The sequence below is a fragment of the Thamnophis sirtalis genome, unplaced genomic scaffold, assembly GCF_051295495.1.
Source record: "Thamnophis sirtalis isolate CommonGarterSnake01/CBP01778 unplaced genomic scaffold, rThaSir2_p1.2 scaffold_3, whole genome shotgun sequence".
NCBI lineage: Eukaryota > Metazoa > Chordata > Lepidosauria > Squamata > Natricidae > Thamnophis > Thamnophis sirtalis.
In genome coordinates this window covers 38773613-38789727 of record NW_028261383.1, presented here as the reverse complement: position 1 = coordinate 38789727, position 16115 = coordinate 38773613, and the positions used below count along the sequence as shown (strand labels likewise).

General features: G+C 38.3%; 2 protein-coding genes across 2 annotated transcripts; both read right to left on the bottom strand.

Annotated features, from left to right (window-relative positions):
• Positions 1-8615: 8615 nt before the first annotated feature.
• Positions 8616-9772, bottom strand: HTD2 (hydroxyacyl-thioester dehydratase type 2). Its single transcript, XM_087708754.1, has one exon. It carries the CDS (start codon positions 9770-9772, stop codon positions 9245-9247), a length of 528 nt encoding a protein of 175 aa, XP_087564880.1. The 3' UTR covers positions 8616-9244.
• RPP14 (ribonuclease P/MRP subunit p14) lies at positions 9722-14229 on the bottom strand. Its single transcript, XM_014068824.2, has 5 exons — positions 14084-14229; positions 13883-13967; positions 13013-13089; positions 11939-12017; positions 9722-9860 (listed from the first exon to the last, which is right to left on the bottom strand). Exons 1-5 carry the CDS (start codon positions 14227-14229, stop codon positions 9804-9806), a joined length of 444 nt encoding a protein of 147 aa, XP_013924299.2. The 3' UTR covers positions 9722-9803.
• Positions 14230-16115: the final 1886 nt, after the last annotated feature.

Genomic DNA, 16115 nt, shown 5'->3' with positions numbered 1-16115 from the left:
CATCTTGGAAAGTTAAAAATGGTGAAGGATGCCTAAGGAAAGTGAGGGCGAGTGATGCAGGTGAGAGGACAGCAACCCAGTGGCCAATCTAATATGGTGGCCTGGCTCAGGATTAAATTCCCAGAAATATTTTGGTTTTAATGCTACTTCATCATATTTGGGTGTTGTTGCCCCGGAGTATATTTGAGAAAATATATATGACAACCTATTCACTTCACCTAAGGTAACAGTCTTCTTATTCAGTGTTTCTCAACCTTGATGAAGTTAAAATGGGAGAAAGTAAATTCCCAGAATTTCCCAACCAGCATGCTGGCTTGGGAATTTTAGGAATTAAAATCCACACAGCTTAATGTTGCCAAGGTTGAGAAACATGTTTATATGCTGCTTATAAATTGCATCATTTTGGAAAGGGGGGGGGGGCTAATGGAGGAAAATATTTAGAAACATCAGTATAGAAAATAACACTTGCATAAATGTGCAATGCTGTACTTGTACGAGAAAACAATTCCTAAAATGTTTAAGGAGACTGACTAATAGTGTGTTTGAGCAAATTAATCAGTTTTTGGCAGCAAAGACTGTCTTAAGCCAGGTTTGAAATAACATCCTATGAAAATTTGGCATTTAACTTATCTTTAGTGATATGTACGAAGAGAAGTTTTAAAATAGGGAATGTAATGTCATAAGACCACATATCTTATTCAGCAGTTATGTAGGACTTTTAAAATAAAAGCGGTGACCTGTAAAAATTGGACAAAGATCACCTTTCTACACACAATACTGCTGTTAATTATAGTACAGTTGTGTCTCACATTGGTTAATTCTTTGGACAATGTTTTTATTGTACCCTAGAGAGGCTGTGAATTAATCAACCATTTCCTAGAGAAACGAAACCGAGATGGTAAAGACTAGGAGAAAGGAAAGTGAAACTTAAGTACTATAGTTCAACCAAGTGCCATGCCAACCTTCACTTATTTTAAGATGCCTCTTGATTAAATACTTTTTTTAAAAAACAAACAGTAAACTAGACAAAACTTTGTGGTATTCTCATTGTTGTCTAAAGTTATATATATTGACCATCTTTTTAAAAAAAAAAACTTCTGCAATTTAACACCCTTGTAATGGATTGAAAACAAAAACAAACTTGCTAGTATTTAATGAGTCTAGGAGAGGATTAAGAGGTCTGCTGGAATTGATCCATGTTCCTACTAGATAGTGTAGGGTGCTATTACAATATACTTGAATAATAACTGTTGATCTCTCTCTTTAAATACCTCCAATTATAGAAAACAGCTCATTCTGTTAAGTATCACCTCTTAATGTTAGCCAGAATAATCTTTCTTGCATTTTTCTACCATGCTTCCTGCATGAACAGGTCTTAAGTGTTTAACAGCAATTAACACGGCTCCCTTTAATCTTGTCTTTGTGATAAATATATAATATTCTGATTTTTTTTAACGTTTCCTTTCCTAACTTGTTTAACTTATTAGTGCCTTCATTTTCTGAATGACAGAGATACTGCCACCACCATAGAATCCAATGGTACGTTAATCCTATTTAACAATTATTTAAAAAGTATGGTCTTCCCCATTTGGTTTATACTTCCAACCTTCCTAAATTGAGTGGAAGAGAGATTGAAAATTCTTTGTGGATTTGGGAGATCTAAATGCATTTCCTCCAACCAAAATCAACCTGTACGAAACAGACAGCTTAGTAAAGAATGTACATGTTTCTTCACTTGTGACATTTTCCCATTATGATACTGTTTTCAGACCGAATGTTGATGGGGTGGGGGTGGGGATTCTATTATTTTTAATTGAGCTAGGGAACATTTTTTTAACCATGGATGTATGTGTTTGTGTTACCAAGTAACTTATGATTGTGACTGTATAGAAACTTATTAAAGAAATATGCTGTCAAGCCAGCCTCCCTCAGCAACCAAGAAAGAAACCACTTAACTCCATTTCGCAGAATTAAGAGTACTTTTACTGGTTATGAAAAGATAGCAACTAAGCAAAGCAAGATCTGAGGCAAAAGCGCGTGAAATCATACATATCAATATGTGACCCAACCCCCTTCCCCTGGTAACCCCATCCCATAGTCCAATCTGCAAATCCCTCAGGTGTCATGTGACTTCCATCTTCAAAAAGTATCATCAGGTTGGTATGCAGAAAAGTTGGCCTTGGCCACCTCAATCACTATCTCCAGCATGCGCAGTAGATGGTGAGAACAAAACTCCCTTTTTACAATCTCTCCTGTACTTAAAACTTCCCTTCCCAAATACCACCCCCCTCCCCGTTTCAATGGCAGCCGAAATCAAATAGCGAAACAGAGGCTGACATATGCATTAGGGCAGAAACAACACATAGAGCCTGTATTTGTCTTTAGGGTTTTTGAAGTTATGCCAGGAACAAGTCTTACTAGTAGTTTTTCTCATGATCTAAACATCATACATACATTAATGATAACATGTGATCATATGTTCCATAGGTGCTCATTGTTGAGCACTCAGGAGCTGCTTTTCACACTGTAGGCAAGACAAGTGTACCATATACCGAAAGTTGTGCAATATACAAATAGGCTTATTTACTGTACATGGAAGACACATACACATTGTTAGCGTTCCAAATACCATGTAAAATTAAATCAGAGTCGAAGCCAAAACTATGCTTAAAGTTCCAATTTAATAAAGCAGGCATGTTGGCATAGTGCTATGGGATTCTGACTCTGGAAGTTACATCAGAATCCCACCCAGTTAAAAGTTCATGATCTTGTCCCCACATCCACAGTCCATCACATGATCCAATCTTCTTCCACGCTGGCGTCTATGCCTAACTGCTTCCGGTCAGGTGTAATGGTTTGCGAGACAAAAGATGACCTTGAACTTCTAGGAAGGAATTTTTTATTTTGAAAACAACACATTCTACCCTTTGCTAAATCCCCCCCCCCTTAATAAGAGTGTGGCAGGCCAAAGATTCTTAAAGGAACCGCTGCAGGCCTGACACACATCCTTCTTTATCATCTTAATATATATGTAATTGAGATACTCAAAGTGAGTAAGAACCCCTGGAAATAGCATTTCTCAGTGTGCCTTAATTATTCCTCATTTGTTACCTGGCTACTCTCTCTAGGGAATATTAAAAATCCTAAGAAGATGAAATACCAGAGAACTAAATATAGTATTCTACCTGTTACCTAATGGATTAAGTTAATATTTTCACAACATTTACAGCTGTTTTGTCTTGCATCTCCTCTGCAGAAAGCTACAGAAAACATACAGAATACACAGAGTTATAATACCTTTATAAATAAATCATGACTATATAAATAGCCTGACTTTTCAGCTGCAGAAAGACACACCCATTTGTGTTACTATACTTGTTCTTCTCTTTCACGCATGCAAATAAGTTTTTTGGGAAACAAAGCTGTAATCACATTTCAATTCCTTTCACCTTTCATAATCACTCTTCTTTCAAAAACAGCTTTGAAACAATTTTTAAAAGTGATCTGGAAAGTCAAAAGAACTGCATTTGAAGGAAGTATAATTTTGAATTGTAACTTATGTTGATATGCATTATCATAATGACTACATTAACTGTGCCTACTAATACCTGTGTGACCAGATATGGTGAGGTTGAAAAATAGGCAGAAATAGAGGGAGAAGGTTACCCCGCCCCTCGCCTCACAAATGCTAACCATGATAACAACCCTGACATGGTCACTCTCTGTGATTTTTTTTTATTCAGTGGAAAAACAATTAAAAAGGAAACTCTTGTCTCCAGTGTAGAAAATAGTCCCTTGAAATGGCTTCAGCTGAATTAATTTTCTGGGAATAAGGCCTTACTTTACCATGTAAACTCAAATATCTTCATTAGCCAAGAGCATCCCTGATCATGCTTGACAGATACAGTATTGGACAAAAATATATTTTTCCATAGTAGTCCATGTATTATCTTCAGCACTAGATGAATGTTAATATATTCCATAAAGTTGGTTTGTGTCTGCAACCAGAATGTATACTTTGCTAATTACTCAGTGGCGTCCTTTAACAAAGGAATGACATCTGTGCTTGACTCAGCATAGGTCATCAATTAACTACTGAGGGACTTTTTAAGAGCCTAAAATTCTTAGGTGCAGAACGTCTGAAAAATTGTTGAATTCTGATTTGACTTAACTTTATATTCTAAAGATGCTATTCTATTGATGCACTGTATTATCATGGAGTATTGTCACCATGTGAAACAAATCTCTAATGGAATTAGTTGGGCCCAGATTATGAAATGCCTTCCTTTTCTCAGCTATTCTTTTTCCAAAAGTAATTCTGTTTTTACTATTGTTTATAATGTCCCAAATGTGCTTTTTAAAGAGGCAATTGGATTTTCTGGTTTTTCTTTGAAGACATTTCACTTCTCATCCTTCCATTCCCCGCCATCCAGTCAGAGCTGAAGAAGCTCCTTGGATGAGAAGCAAAACATCTTCAAATAAAAAACAGAAAGTCCAGTTGCCTCTTGAAAAAGCACCTTTGGGACAACCATGACCTGAATGATTGAGAATCTCTATAAACATATTGTTTATAACCTTTATGTAAATAATTTGATATATGTAATGAACAGAAGTATACTATTTTTAGATATTTAAAACACTGTTTTATTTCATCAGTAATTCAACCCTAATTACGTAGGTTTGTTGGCATTTATTTTTATAGACATTGATTTATGATTGAATGTTTTGACATGTTGTTTTCATTAATGCAGGTTGCTTTTATAATTGGGTAGATTATAAACACCCTAAAAATAAATTTTATCACTAGCTTGGGAGACCAGGAACATATAAATTAAACTATTAATAGAATTAATAAGCATTATATTTAAATTGTGAGCTGGAAAATAAGAACTGCTGGAGTATATTATTCAGAGCTGAGCACTTAGAGCAGTGGTAGTCAACCTGGTTCCTACCGCCCACTAGTGGGCATTCCAGCTTTCATGGTGGGCGGTAGGGGTTTGCTGTAACTCTGCTTTATAAATTTTATAAAGTAAAGTTACTTCCCTACTTTATAAATCACTATTACTGTGGAACCGGTGGGCGGTTAGAAAATTTTACTGCTAACAGAGATACAAAAGTGGGCGGTAGGTATAAAAAGGTTGACTACCCCTGACTTAGAGAGTCCAAGTGATAGGGCATATGAAAGTGTTTTCTCATTACCATTGTACAGATTTTGAGTTTTAATAAAAATGATAGGTCAGGATGGTTAGTGCTGACTTGATCACCACAAAGGAAATAGGGTGTGCCAGAATGTTGAGTCCTATGGACTTCAGTATCATCCTGAATAACTTGAAATAAATACAAAGTCCCTTTTCAACAGAGCATCATTTACAGTTTGACTCAAAGCCAGGAAAAAATATCAACCATCTAAGTGTATCAATGGCAGATGAGAGCTTGCTGGCTATTCATGGGTAATTCATAAACTGGCAATTCCTGAATACTTAACAGCAGCTGTTTTGGTTGATGTTAGACTGGTTGATCTCATGTGGCAGTTCAGGGAATAGCTTATGAAATTCATGTTGGAAGAATGTTTTGGATGTACAGAAACTAAGAGCTAGCTAAACCAGAGAGAAACAGAATGTAACCTCTTTGCCAGCATGTCCAGTAATCATTTTTCAGTAATCATGATGGATAGCAATAGCACTTAATGCTATTGCTTATATGCAGCTCCATAGTGCTCTACAGCCCACTCTAAGCCCACAATGTCAACATCTTGCCCAATCTGGGTCCTCATTTTACTGACCTCAGGAGGATGGAAGGATGAGTCAACCATGATATTGAGCATTAACGAATATTACAATGAATACCCAGTCTAAGGATGTATATCTAATTGCACAACAAGTGGAAAGAGAAAAGCACACTAGAGTGGACTAAAACAACAATATGCTATGAGATTTTCAAAGTATTAGAGATTAATAAAAGTATCTAGTCAAGATGTGAGTTTCTACAATCAAGAATACCCACGCTAGACTACTGCCTGACTTGGTTTTAATTGTAACAATGACAAGATTGAAGGAAATAAATTGATCTGAGTCCAACACACTAAAATAGGAGAGCAAGAGAGCTGTTAAAAGCTGTAGTGTGCTTTCTAGAATCAAGGAGCTGCAAGACAAGTTTTGGCAACCGACTATTTAGATAATCACTCTGCTTAGGTTAGATGATCAGTAATGTGTATGGTAGTTGTGCTGGAATTGAGATACTTAGTAAAGGGGCAATTACAATTAAGATTTGATTCAATAAACCTATGCAATTGTTACACTTTGTGGTGTTGCCTTCCTGACAATTGTACCAAGAGAGAGAGAAAATGCTCCATATTATCTCTCTTTTAAGAGACACAACTTTCTTCTCTGAGCTACCATCATGGCTCCAACAGTGGATCTCAAAAGTTCTTGATGGTGTAAGCCTGAAATGTATTCTTCACTATCCTAAAAACAGACCTGATATATCAGTTTTGTCTAGTATGTGGCTTTGCACACACACAACAAATTTACCAGCAGGAGAAAAGGACATAGAAAAAGGACACTTTCCTTGCAGTTTAGTATTCAAAGACATGCTGCCCCCATCTGGATGGGAGCACTGAATTGTTGAGACCAATAATAGCTTGATGGATTTGTTCTCCATTCATTTCCCTATATATATATATATATATATATTTTAAAGCTATCCAAGTTCTGTCATTACATCATAATATGCTCCACAGGTTAGTAATGTGCTGCATGAAGAATTGCTTTTTTAAGAAACAAAATCTCCTTTGCTACTTCATTGGTTTCAATGGCTGGTTTTTACTGTTAGTAGTAAAGTTTACTACTTTGTATCCAAGGCAAAACTAGGACTCAAGGCCTAGTTTCTTGCCTGGAGCTTTAATCACTGCATCAAACTGGCTCTCGTGTATTGATTATATAGCTGTCAAGCTGTCTACTCTTAGCAACCATCCAGATAGGGGTGTCAAACTCACATTGTCAGTGTCATCACATGACATATCACAACTTTTTTCCTTCACTAAACCAGGCGTGGGCATGGCCAGTGCGTGATGCATCTGGCCCACAGGCTGCGAGTTTGACACCCCTAGATAGATTTTCTCCATGATGATCTGGTCCTTCTGATTTTCCAATGGTACACTCATTGCCATTGTAACTGAGTCCATCCAACTTGGTGCTGGTCATACTCTTCTATATTTCTCAGCAGGAGAGCCTTCCCCGGAGAGCTGGCTCTTGCATGTGTCTGAAGTAATTTGTACCTAAAGTAAAACCTTGATTGATGCGTCGTCAGTTTGTTTTCTTAGCTATCCACTATATTTTCAGGAGTCTTCTACAACACTAAAGTTCAGCCGCTTATTACTTTCCTGTCTTCTGTCTGCTGATACAGGTTGGTCCAACCCCCTGCTTAGGCAGGAAACCCAAACCACTGCACTTTTACCTTTTCCATTTATCTCAAATTAACTCCCTTAGGTACATGTTCTCCCTGAATCATAAATAGCTTTGTTATAGAGCCTGGATGTTTTTACATCTCAACTCTCAAGGATATTATTAAAAATGCCGTTTCTCCTGTCCAGGTATTATGAGGGATACTTTTTTAAAATAAGAAATGGCAGTTAAAATGCAATCTGTTATTCTGAAGCTAAATGTCTAGCAATACAGGATGTTCTTAAACCAGAAAGGAAGATGCCAGAGAACCTCATCTGCACTTCTTTTCAGCATTATTTATTCCTGTGATAAGATCAAGCTAGTATCTATTTGACTCTCTGTGAATTGTGTTGGGGTCCCAAACCTCCCGGCCGTGGCCTATTGGACTGCCAAAGTGGCAGGCAAGCATGCAAAGCTACATTTGCGCATGCGTGGGGCTTAGTTTGCATGTGAGGCCATTCCTACCCCACCCCACCCCACCCCAAGCTGCCACCAATCCATAGAACCAAAAAGGTTGGAGACCCCTGCTGTATATATGATCTGCACTCTTGAAGACCTTGCTGGCTGGGAGCTCAGTGACTACTTATCATTTTATAGTTTAATGAAGAAAACTGGTTTGGGCTCAGTGGTGGGTTTCAAAAATTTTTCGAACCTACTCTGTGGGTGTGGCCTCCTTTGTGGGAGTGGCTTGTCAGCCATGTGACCTGGTGGGAGTGGCTTGCCAGCCATGTGTTTTCTTTCTTACTTTCTCTCTCTCTCTCTCCTTCCTTTTGTCTCTCTGTCCCTTTTCCCTTTTTTTCTTTCATCTCTCACTTTTTCTTTTTTTCTTTCCTTTCTTCCTCTTTTTCTCTCTGTGCGAGTCAGTCAGTCTCTGTGTGTGTGTGTGTGTGTGTGTGTGTGTGTGTGTCAGTGGTGGGTTTCAAAAATTTTTGGAACCTCTTCTGTAGGTGTGGCCTGCTTTCTGGGTCCACTGGTGGAACCTTTTCTAACCGGTTCGGTAGATTTGACGAACCGGTTCTACCGAACTGGTAAGAACCCACCTCTGTTTGGGCTTCTCTAGTTGCTTTATGATTTATTCTTTTTTGCATCAAGATGTATTGTGGAAGGATTGCAAACAGTTGCTACAGTATAATTACATAGTAGAATTACCCAGATCATTAAGAGCAACAATACAAGGGTTTGTTTTTTTTATCAATTGGGACAGTTAATATAAAAGGAAGATAAAAGAGCTGTAGTTGAGATTAACATTCCAGAGAAGTGTTACTTTGTGCAAGGAGAATACCAGGCATGTACTGCTTTTTTTTCAGGAAGGGTATTTGAAAAAATAATTAAGATTAAGTTCTTAATCTTATTTTTCATCTTATATCAAACATACTTATATAAATGACATTTGTGGGAGGAAGTAGAGGGTAGATGTACAATGTTCTTCTAGTTAATGATAAAGAGGATGGATTGCACCAACTGCCTAAGCAATACAACTGTCACCTGAGTTGTTATTATTTATTGATAAAATTGAGAGCTAATGGGATCACTGATCAAACCCAACATGACAATCCCTAAATCTGTCCAATATATACATCTAAATAAACAACTCAAGGCATTTTAGATACTGATTTTTACCTCAGCATTCTTCTGAAGCTCTCATCCTATCTCACTGTCACATTAAGAAAAGCAAAATTATCTTAAATCAGATCAAGATCAAAATGTTGGAATTAAACTGTTTCAAATTCCTCACAGAGTTAGGTAACTACCTGATTACAGCTAAAAGTACATCTCCGCTACCAACAGGACACACTATACAATCAGGTCACCGGTTTGTGATCTTCAGGCACTATAACTTTAACAATACCCTCCATGACAATTTTGCCACTTTGGACAACTGTACATGACACTGCAATATAAGCAAGACATCTCTTCAATTTCTTCACTTCTGCGGAAGCCAAGACCTGTTCTCCAACATATAAAGGAGATGGAAAATTAATTTCCTGAGAAAGGAAGATACAACCAGGCCCAGGCATTTTCGTACCTAGGACAGCTGAAATAAGTCCATTGATCAAAACACCATGTACAACTGTTCTCCCAAACCTTGATTGCTTTGCATATTCTTCATCCAAGTGTAATGGGTTAGTATCTCCTGTTAATTCAGAAAAGATAACAATATCCTTTGATGTGAACTTCTTAATTATTTCAGCTTTGTCTCCAACTTGTATGTGTAAAAACTGAACACGGTGTTGAGTGAAGAATGGCATAGACACACTTGGCTTTGTGGAAAATATTCTCCCAAGTCTCACACAAAAAAATCTGCATTGGGGCAATGCCATCAGCATCATAGTGTTATACAAACCATAAGCAACTGAATAATTAATCGAGCACCATTTCTCTGCTGTTCCCAGCTAATGCAAGAAGAAATGGAGAAGTCTAAAGAAAGAGGAAAAAAATTCAAATAAAAGCACTAAATCAATTCATTTTGCATAAAATAACATTCAGGCAGCTTTAAGCAAATAAATGGTAGTTGATTAATTTCCTTAGAGACCAAATTTAATAACTGTAAGCCTAGGACAGGATGGTTAAGTGGCTGAACTCAAACATTTCAAGTGGAATGAGATGAAAGGAAATGATGCCATAAATAATGGTGGTGTCAGCCTGAAGCCCTGAGAAAAGAAATGGCCATAGCCAGGTTGGCTTATATATTCAAGAAATATAAGTTGCTAACAGCAACAGATTATTTGTACTCAGAGCAGAACAAGCCGGGATGAAATTATTCTCCAAGAAAACAAAAATAGTAATACAATAAAGCAATCAACAGTAAAGCAGCAGATAGTAAACAAAACAAACCTTTAGAAAAATATATTTATCCTGTTTCTTATCCACCCAATGAATTCTCTGATTAGGTTAAAAAAACTATACTAGGTTAAAAAAACTATACTAGGTTAAAAAAACTATTGAAAAAAATATAAAGCAATAAAACACATAAAACCCAACATACTGTATTTTTTGGGAGTATAAGACATACCTTTTTCCCTCAAAAAAAGAGATTGAAAATCTGGGTGCGTCTTATACACTGAATACAGTGTTTTTGCCTCCCATAACCCCGCCCCCTTCACCAAAATGGCCATTCCAAGCCTGTAGGCTTATAGAGTGCTCCTGGGGGTTGGGGAGGGCAGAAATGAGCGAAAAATGGGCCGTTTTTTTGCCCCTCCAACCCCCCCCCCCGAGCACTCTATAAGCTGCCTAAAAGCTATGCATATAATTTTTTTGACAAAAAACAGGCCTGTTTTTGTGAAAAATGGGCCATTTTTTGCTTGTTTTTGGTTCCCCACCCCACCCCCTAAGACAGTGATGGGCAACCTTTTTGGCGTGGTGTGTCAAAAATCGGCAAAAAATCGAGCATAACTCGCGTTGTGTGTCACTTCGACAAAAACATAATTTTGCGCAATTTATAGTTTAAACTACAAAAATGTATAATTGCAATATATAATTGTATTTAATAAACCAAAAACAAATTATTTAACATACCTGCTTAGTAACTTCTTTGTTCATCAGTCGATTTCGTATGTTGCCCTTGATATTATTGAACTTGTTTGGGGTGCCGTGAACCAGGGCTGTGGAGTCGGCTGCTTCCAGCTCCACGTCCTCATCGACATGCCGCTCCAGCCCGCCCCTGCTATGAATATTCATAGTGACGCAAGGGCGAAGAATATGAATATTCATAGTGGGGGCGGGCCGGAGCGGCATGTTGATGAGGATGTGGAGCTGGAAGCAGCAGACTCCACAGCCCTGCCGTGAACTGAGATAAGTGTGGTGCGGTCGTAACCGACAGTCCCAGGAGTAGACTCTCTGTGCCAGCCTGACTGGAGAGAGGCGCGCACTGTTCCCGCGCTCCTCTCCTGCGGGTCCTCCCTCGCCGCGCTGATGACGTGTGTGCGCACGGCACGCACGCCTTACCAGCAGCCCCTGCGCTCAGAAAGGGGCGGCGGCGATACAGTAAGTGAGTGTGGGTGTGGGAGATCACACAGATTCTTTCATCTTCAGCGGCCGTGCAGGAGCCGAGGATGAATCGCATGAAATCCTGTGCGTGTCACCCCAAATGGCTACACGTGTCAGCACTGACACGCGTGTCATAGGTTCGCCATCACTGCCCTAAGAGCATGCTACAAGCCTCCTAAAGGCTATTAATGCCCCCCCCCCTTTTTTTGGAAAAAAAATGGGCCTGTTTTCGTGAAAAATGGGCCGTTTTTCTACAAAACAATTTTTTTTAAATTTGCCTCTTCAAAACCTTGGTGCGTCTTATACCCCGGTGCGTCTTATACTCCAAAAATACAGTATATCCACACACAATGAAAGTCAACTCTAATACTTTAAGGAAAGCATAGGATAAGAAGTGCATGTGAATATAGTCTATGGGATGCCCATCTTCAATATAAGATCTAAAAGTGCTAGAGCAATAATTTTATTGAACAAATAAAGCTTTCAACTGATTATTTCTCAATTCTTACCTGTATCACCCTAAAGGCACATTTTCTGTTCTGGTATGAACCAAGCAATGATAGAGCACTCCACAGTTTTACAAGGCCACTGTATAAATAATAGCATTGGATATATTAATGGAAATGACTAATCAGTAGGCAAGTAAAGTAAGCCATAAATATTTCATGGTAAATAGAATCAAGGTTCAATGAGCTTGGAGCCATATCTATCCAGAAATTAGATCCAAATAAACTTGATGCTGAAATTTTCCAGCATTTATGTTAAGATAACAAATAATGCTTTCCTGATAAAAAATAGCATTTAATGTAATCAATGGTAGTGAGTATGGAGCCTGTCCATTTATATACAGCAGCTTGCCCTTCCAATATTAATGAGGGTGTGGCTTTTCCCTTGGTATTTTCTTAATTAGTTGTTTTCTGCTTTATTGTTTGACTGGTGTCAATACCTGCTTCTCTGGATGTAGGGTAGCAGTCAGAAGACACACTGACAGCTCCTTAATCTCACAACTATGAACAGATTCAATCATAGTTTCAACTGGGAAATCACATAAATAATCCATATCAAGCCATATCCAAAAATGCTAGAGAATTTCTGGAAACTAAGCATTCAGACAAACCAGCCATCAATGGACACATAAAGTTAAACCACATTTACAAACCATTCAAGAGACTATAAAAAACTAAGAAAAAAATAGATTAGAACACATCCTCCACCAACACTGGCAGGACAAGCTATTGTATATAAACAGGGAGCAAACACCGCTCACAATCCCTGATGGTGTTAGTTACTTGGGTAATGAAACATCTGCAAGCAAACAAGCTCAGAGATCATTAAGAATTCCACAAACCAGTGTTTCTCAAACTTAGCAATCTCAAGATGTGTGCACTTCAACTCCCAGAACTTCCCAGTCAGCATGGGAGAAGTCTACCCATCTTAAAGCTGCTAAGTTTGAAAAACTGGTAGAAGACATATGACACCTTACTCAAATTAAAAAAAGAATTATCTTCATTTTTATTATTATGCTAGAGAGCATTCCTTTATCTAACCACACCTGCCAAGAAAACATATTCAAAATGTCTTACGCATTAGATACTCTAAGTATGGCAGTCAATGTTTTTTCTTCATATGTCAAAACATCAACAGGTAATGCAGCACCAACCTGAAAGGAAACATGCCACTGTTACTAAGATGCACTTTAAAAGTCTCAAAGTCATTAAGAAAGCTCTCATAAGAAGTTCAACTCTGTTCCACCAGTACATTTAGTTTAATTTGATGTAATTGCAAACTTGGTATTCAAGGTAAGCTTAATGAAGAATGAATGACCTGCAAGTTTTTTCAATATATTTCATTACAAGCCCAAACTTGTGGGATGTAATGGAGAATAAGAGAAGATCTTGAATATTTTTTTCATCATTTTCATTTTTTAATCTACTTTTCTTGTATACATTTTAATCACCAAGGCCCCTTATAGCTGGGAGAAACAGCTGGTATTTGTATTTTGCCTGATCCTACCTTATTTAAAACATAATGACTCTTGAAATTTTTGGTGACAGGGTGTGTTTTCATTAAAACAGATGCATGCCAATTAGTGTTTGACATATTTCCTTATTATTTTTCCCATATAACAAAACATTACTGTCATTTAAAACTAAATTTTAGTAATGAAGTTATTATGAAGCGGGAAGCAGTGCCAGAGTGCAAAGAAGAAACTAAGTGACCACTGTGTTTTAAAGGATATTAACTAATAACAGATAAAGGCTGATATGCAAAGAACCAGTTTATTAACAACCTGAATCCTAGTTCAGCATGGTGTACAAATGCAGCTAGTAAAAGTCTTCTTAATACAGAGATTTCAATCAAAACATTTAAAGACTCCTGTATATACTGTGCATAAATCAGAAGTTGCAAAGGATTTATAATTACCTCAAAAATAATTTTAAAAAATGACATACCTCACCATGGAGTCGTTTCAAAGCAGAGATGATAAGTTGTTTGAAATCAACAGGATTTAAACTAATGCCAGCTTCTTCAAACTCCCTACAAAACATTTTATGTAATACGGTTTATTAATGTAATATGCCAAACATGTTAAAATTATTCAGAACTGGGCAGAAATGGAATGGAAATATTTTAGAAAAGGGATTTGAACTTACAAATGGATCTTCAAATAATGGTATTCAGAAACATTCTTCAGGACTATTCTTTCATAAGCAGCAGGTTCAATGCCCTTATTTTCATCGTCAAATTCAGACATCTTAGGATGCCCACATCTAAAAGACAGAACAGTCCATTCTGACATATTGCCAAGTCCTAAGCTCAAAATCACAAACTCTTAATTATGATCAATTGTCACCTGCACTTTGAAAATGTATGCACTGGCAGAGGGGGGAAATTTCTTATTTTTCATTCTTTTGGTTCACTAGGCAACCTAAGCCAGGTTGCATAGGTTTGTTAGTAGTTATTCCCATAATGGCCACAGGTGAGTCCAAAGAAGCAAACGTAGACTGGAGGAAGAATGATAATGTCCACAGCTTAACTGGTGTTTCAGATTCAGGCACGGGCATCTCTTCAATTTAAGTGATCTGGTGATACAATCTGTCTGATCCAGAACAAGAAGCATCTAAAGCTGTCAGGCTTAACTGAAACTCACTTTTGCTTTACTGTAGCTTAAAATAATTTAAATGCCCATGCAAAAGATCAGATGAAAATGCAAGCTTGTAATTTTTGTGCACCAATCTATGGACAGATAAAACTGAAAGCAATTTGATTTCAGGAAAGCCAGGCTGAAGGGACTTGGATCCCCTCAGAATGTTTCCACCTGGAATCTTGTTCTGCTAAAAAAAGTCACTAAACATCTTTATCCAAACTACTTTTTGTTACATCAGCGATATGACAAAAACATGTGTTTTCATTGCATCCAGACAATACATACAGTGCACAATTTAAGCACACAAATGTTATGGAGAAAGGTTGGGTAACAATAATGTTTAAGTGTTACCACTGAAGGAGAATATATGTAGCTTAGGGTTCAAATGAGGGAATCCTTCGTGCTTGCTGTCTGAGCTTGGTTGTTTTCTTGCAGACGTTTCATTGTCCAAACTAGGTAACATCATCGGCGCAAAGCAGAATATGCTTCCAGCATCCATCTCTAACGAAAGATGGATGCTTCAGCGCATCATTCTACAACTCTCATCATCGTGGGCCAGTGGCATTGATGAGAGATGCATTGATAAGACATGGGGAAATGAAACTTAGAGACCTTAATGGAACTTGGCGAATTTTGTCTTGATCACGACTAAGATTTCTGAATCTTACCCCGTTAAGCAAAGCTCTGCGCTTTTCACAGAGCTCCTGCCTAAATGCGGGTCATTGAGCTGAGCCAAAAAACGGATGTTAAGATAAGCTTAAATGGGTATGAAAGACGACAGAGTGCATTTCTTCCTCCCAGCTGTAAAATGCGCCAGTCCCTCCCTTCTGTCAATGACCACCGCTACTTACACCCGAGACCTTACAACCAGCGCAGATCGCTCATCCTCGCGCGTCCCCAACACGTGGCCGAACGGAAGCAACGAGTAGACGGGCCTCCAAACGCATCAGCCAATCGTAGGCCGACATTTTTTTCTGACCAATGGGAGTGCGTGGCACAATAGGATTCCGTGCGGCGAGTTGGGCATCTCCATAGGTCAGGCGAAGTAAAGACTCTGGGACAAGCCGGCAGTAGGCGGGGTAATTGGAAACCAATAGGATGAAGCGCCGTGGCCGGAAGGCGTGGTCTTTGTTTCCCCTGATCTCAGGGTTTCGTCGTCTTTGCTGCGAGTAGAGTTTCGCCTTTTTCTTGGCTGCTCAGGAGAAGGAGGGGGCGGCGGGCTTGTTTATGGCTGGTTGTTCTGTTCCCGATCTTTGCTGCCGCGACTTAGTAGTATCTGAATCCTAAGACTTCGTACCAGTATTTTCTTCGGAAATAAATGTCTCCAAATCACAAAGGATTTGAGTCCCAGAGAAAATGTACACTACATATCTATGGAGATTCTCAGTCATCCACGCCATGGTTGTCCCAAAGGTGCTTTTTCAAGAGGCAACTGGATTTTTTGGTTTTTCTGTGAAGACGTTTTGCTTCTAATCTAAGAAGTTTTTTTTGGCTCTGATTGGATGGTGGGGAATCCAATATAAACCCTTCTAATCCCC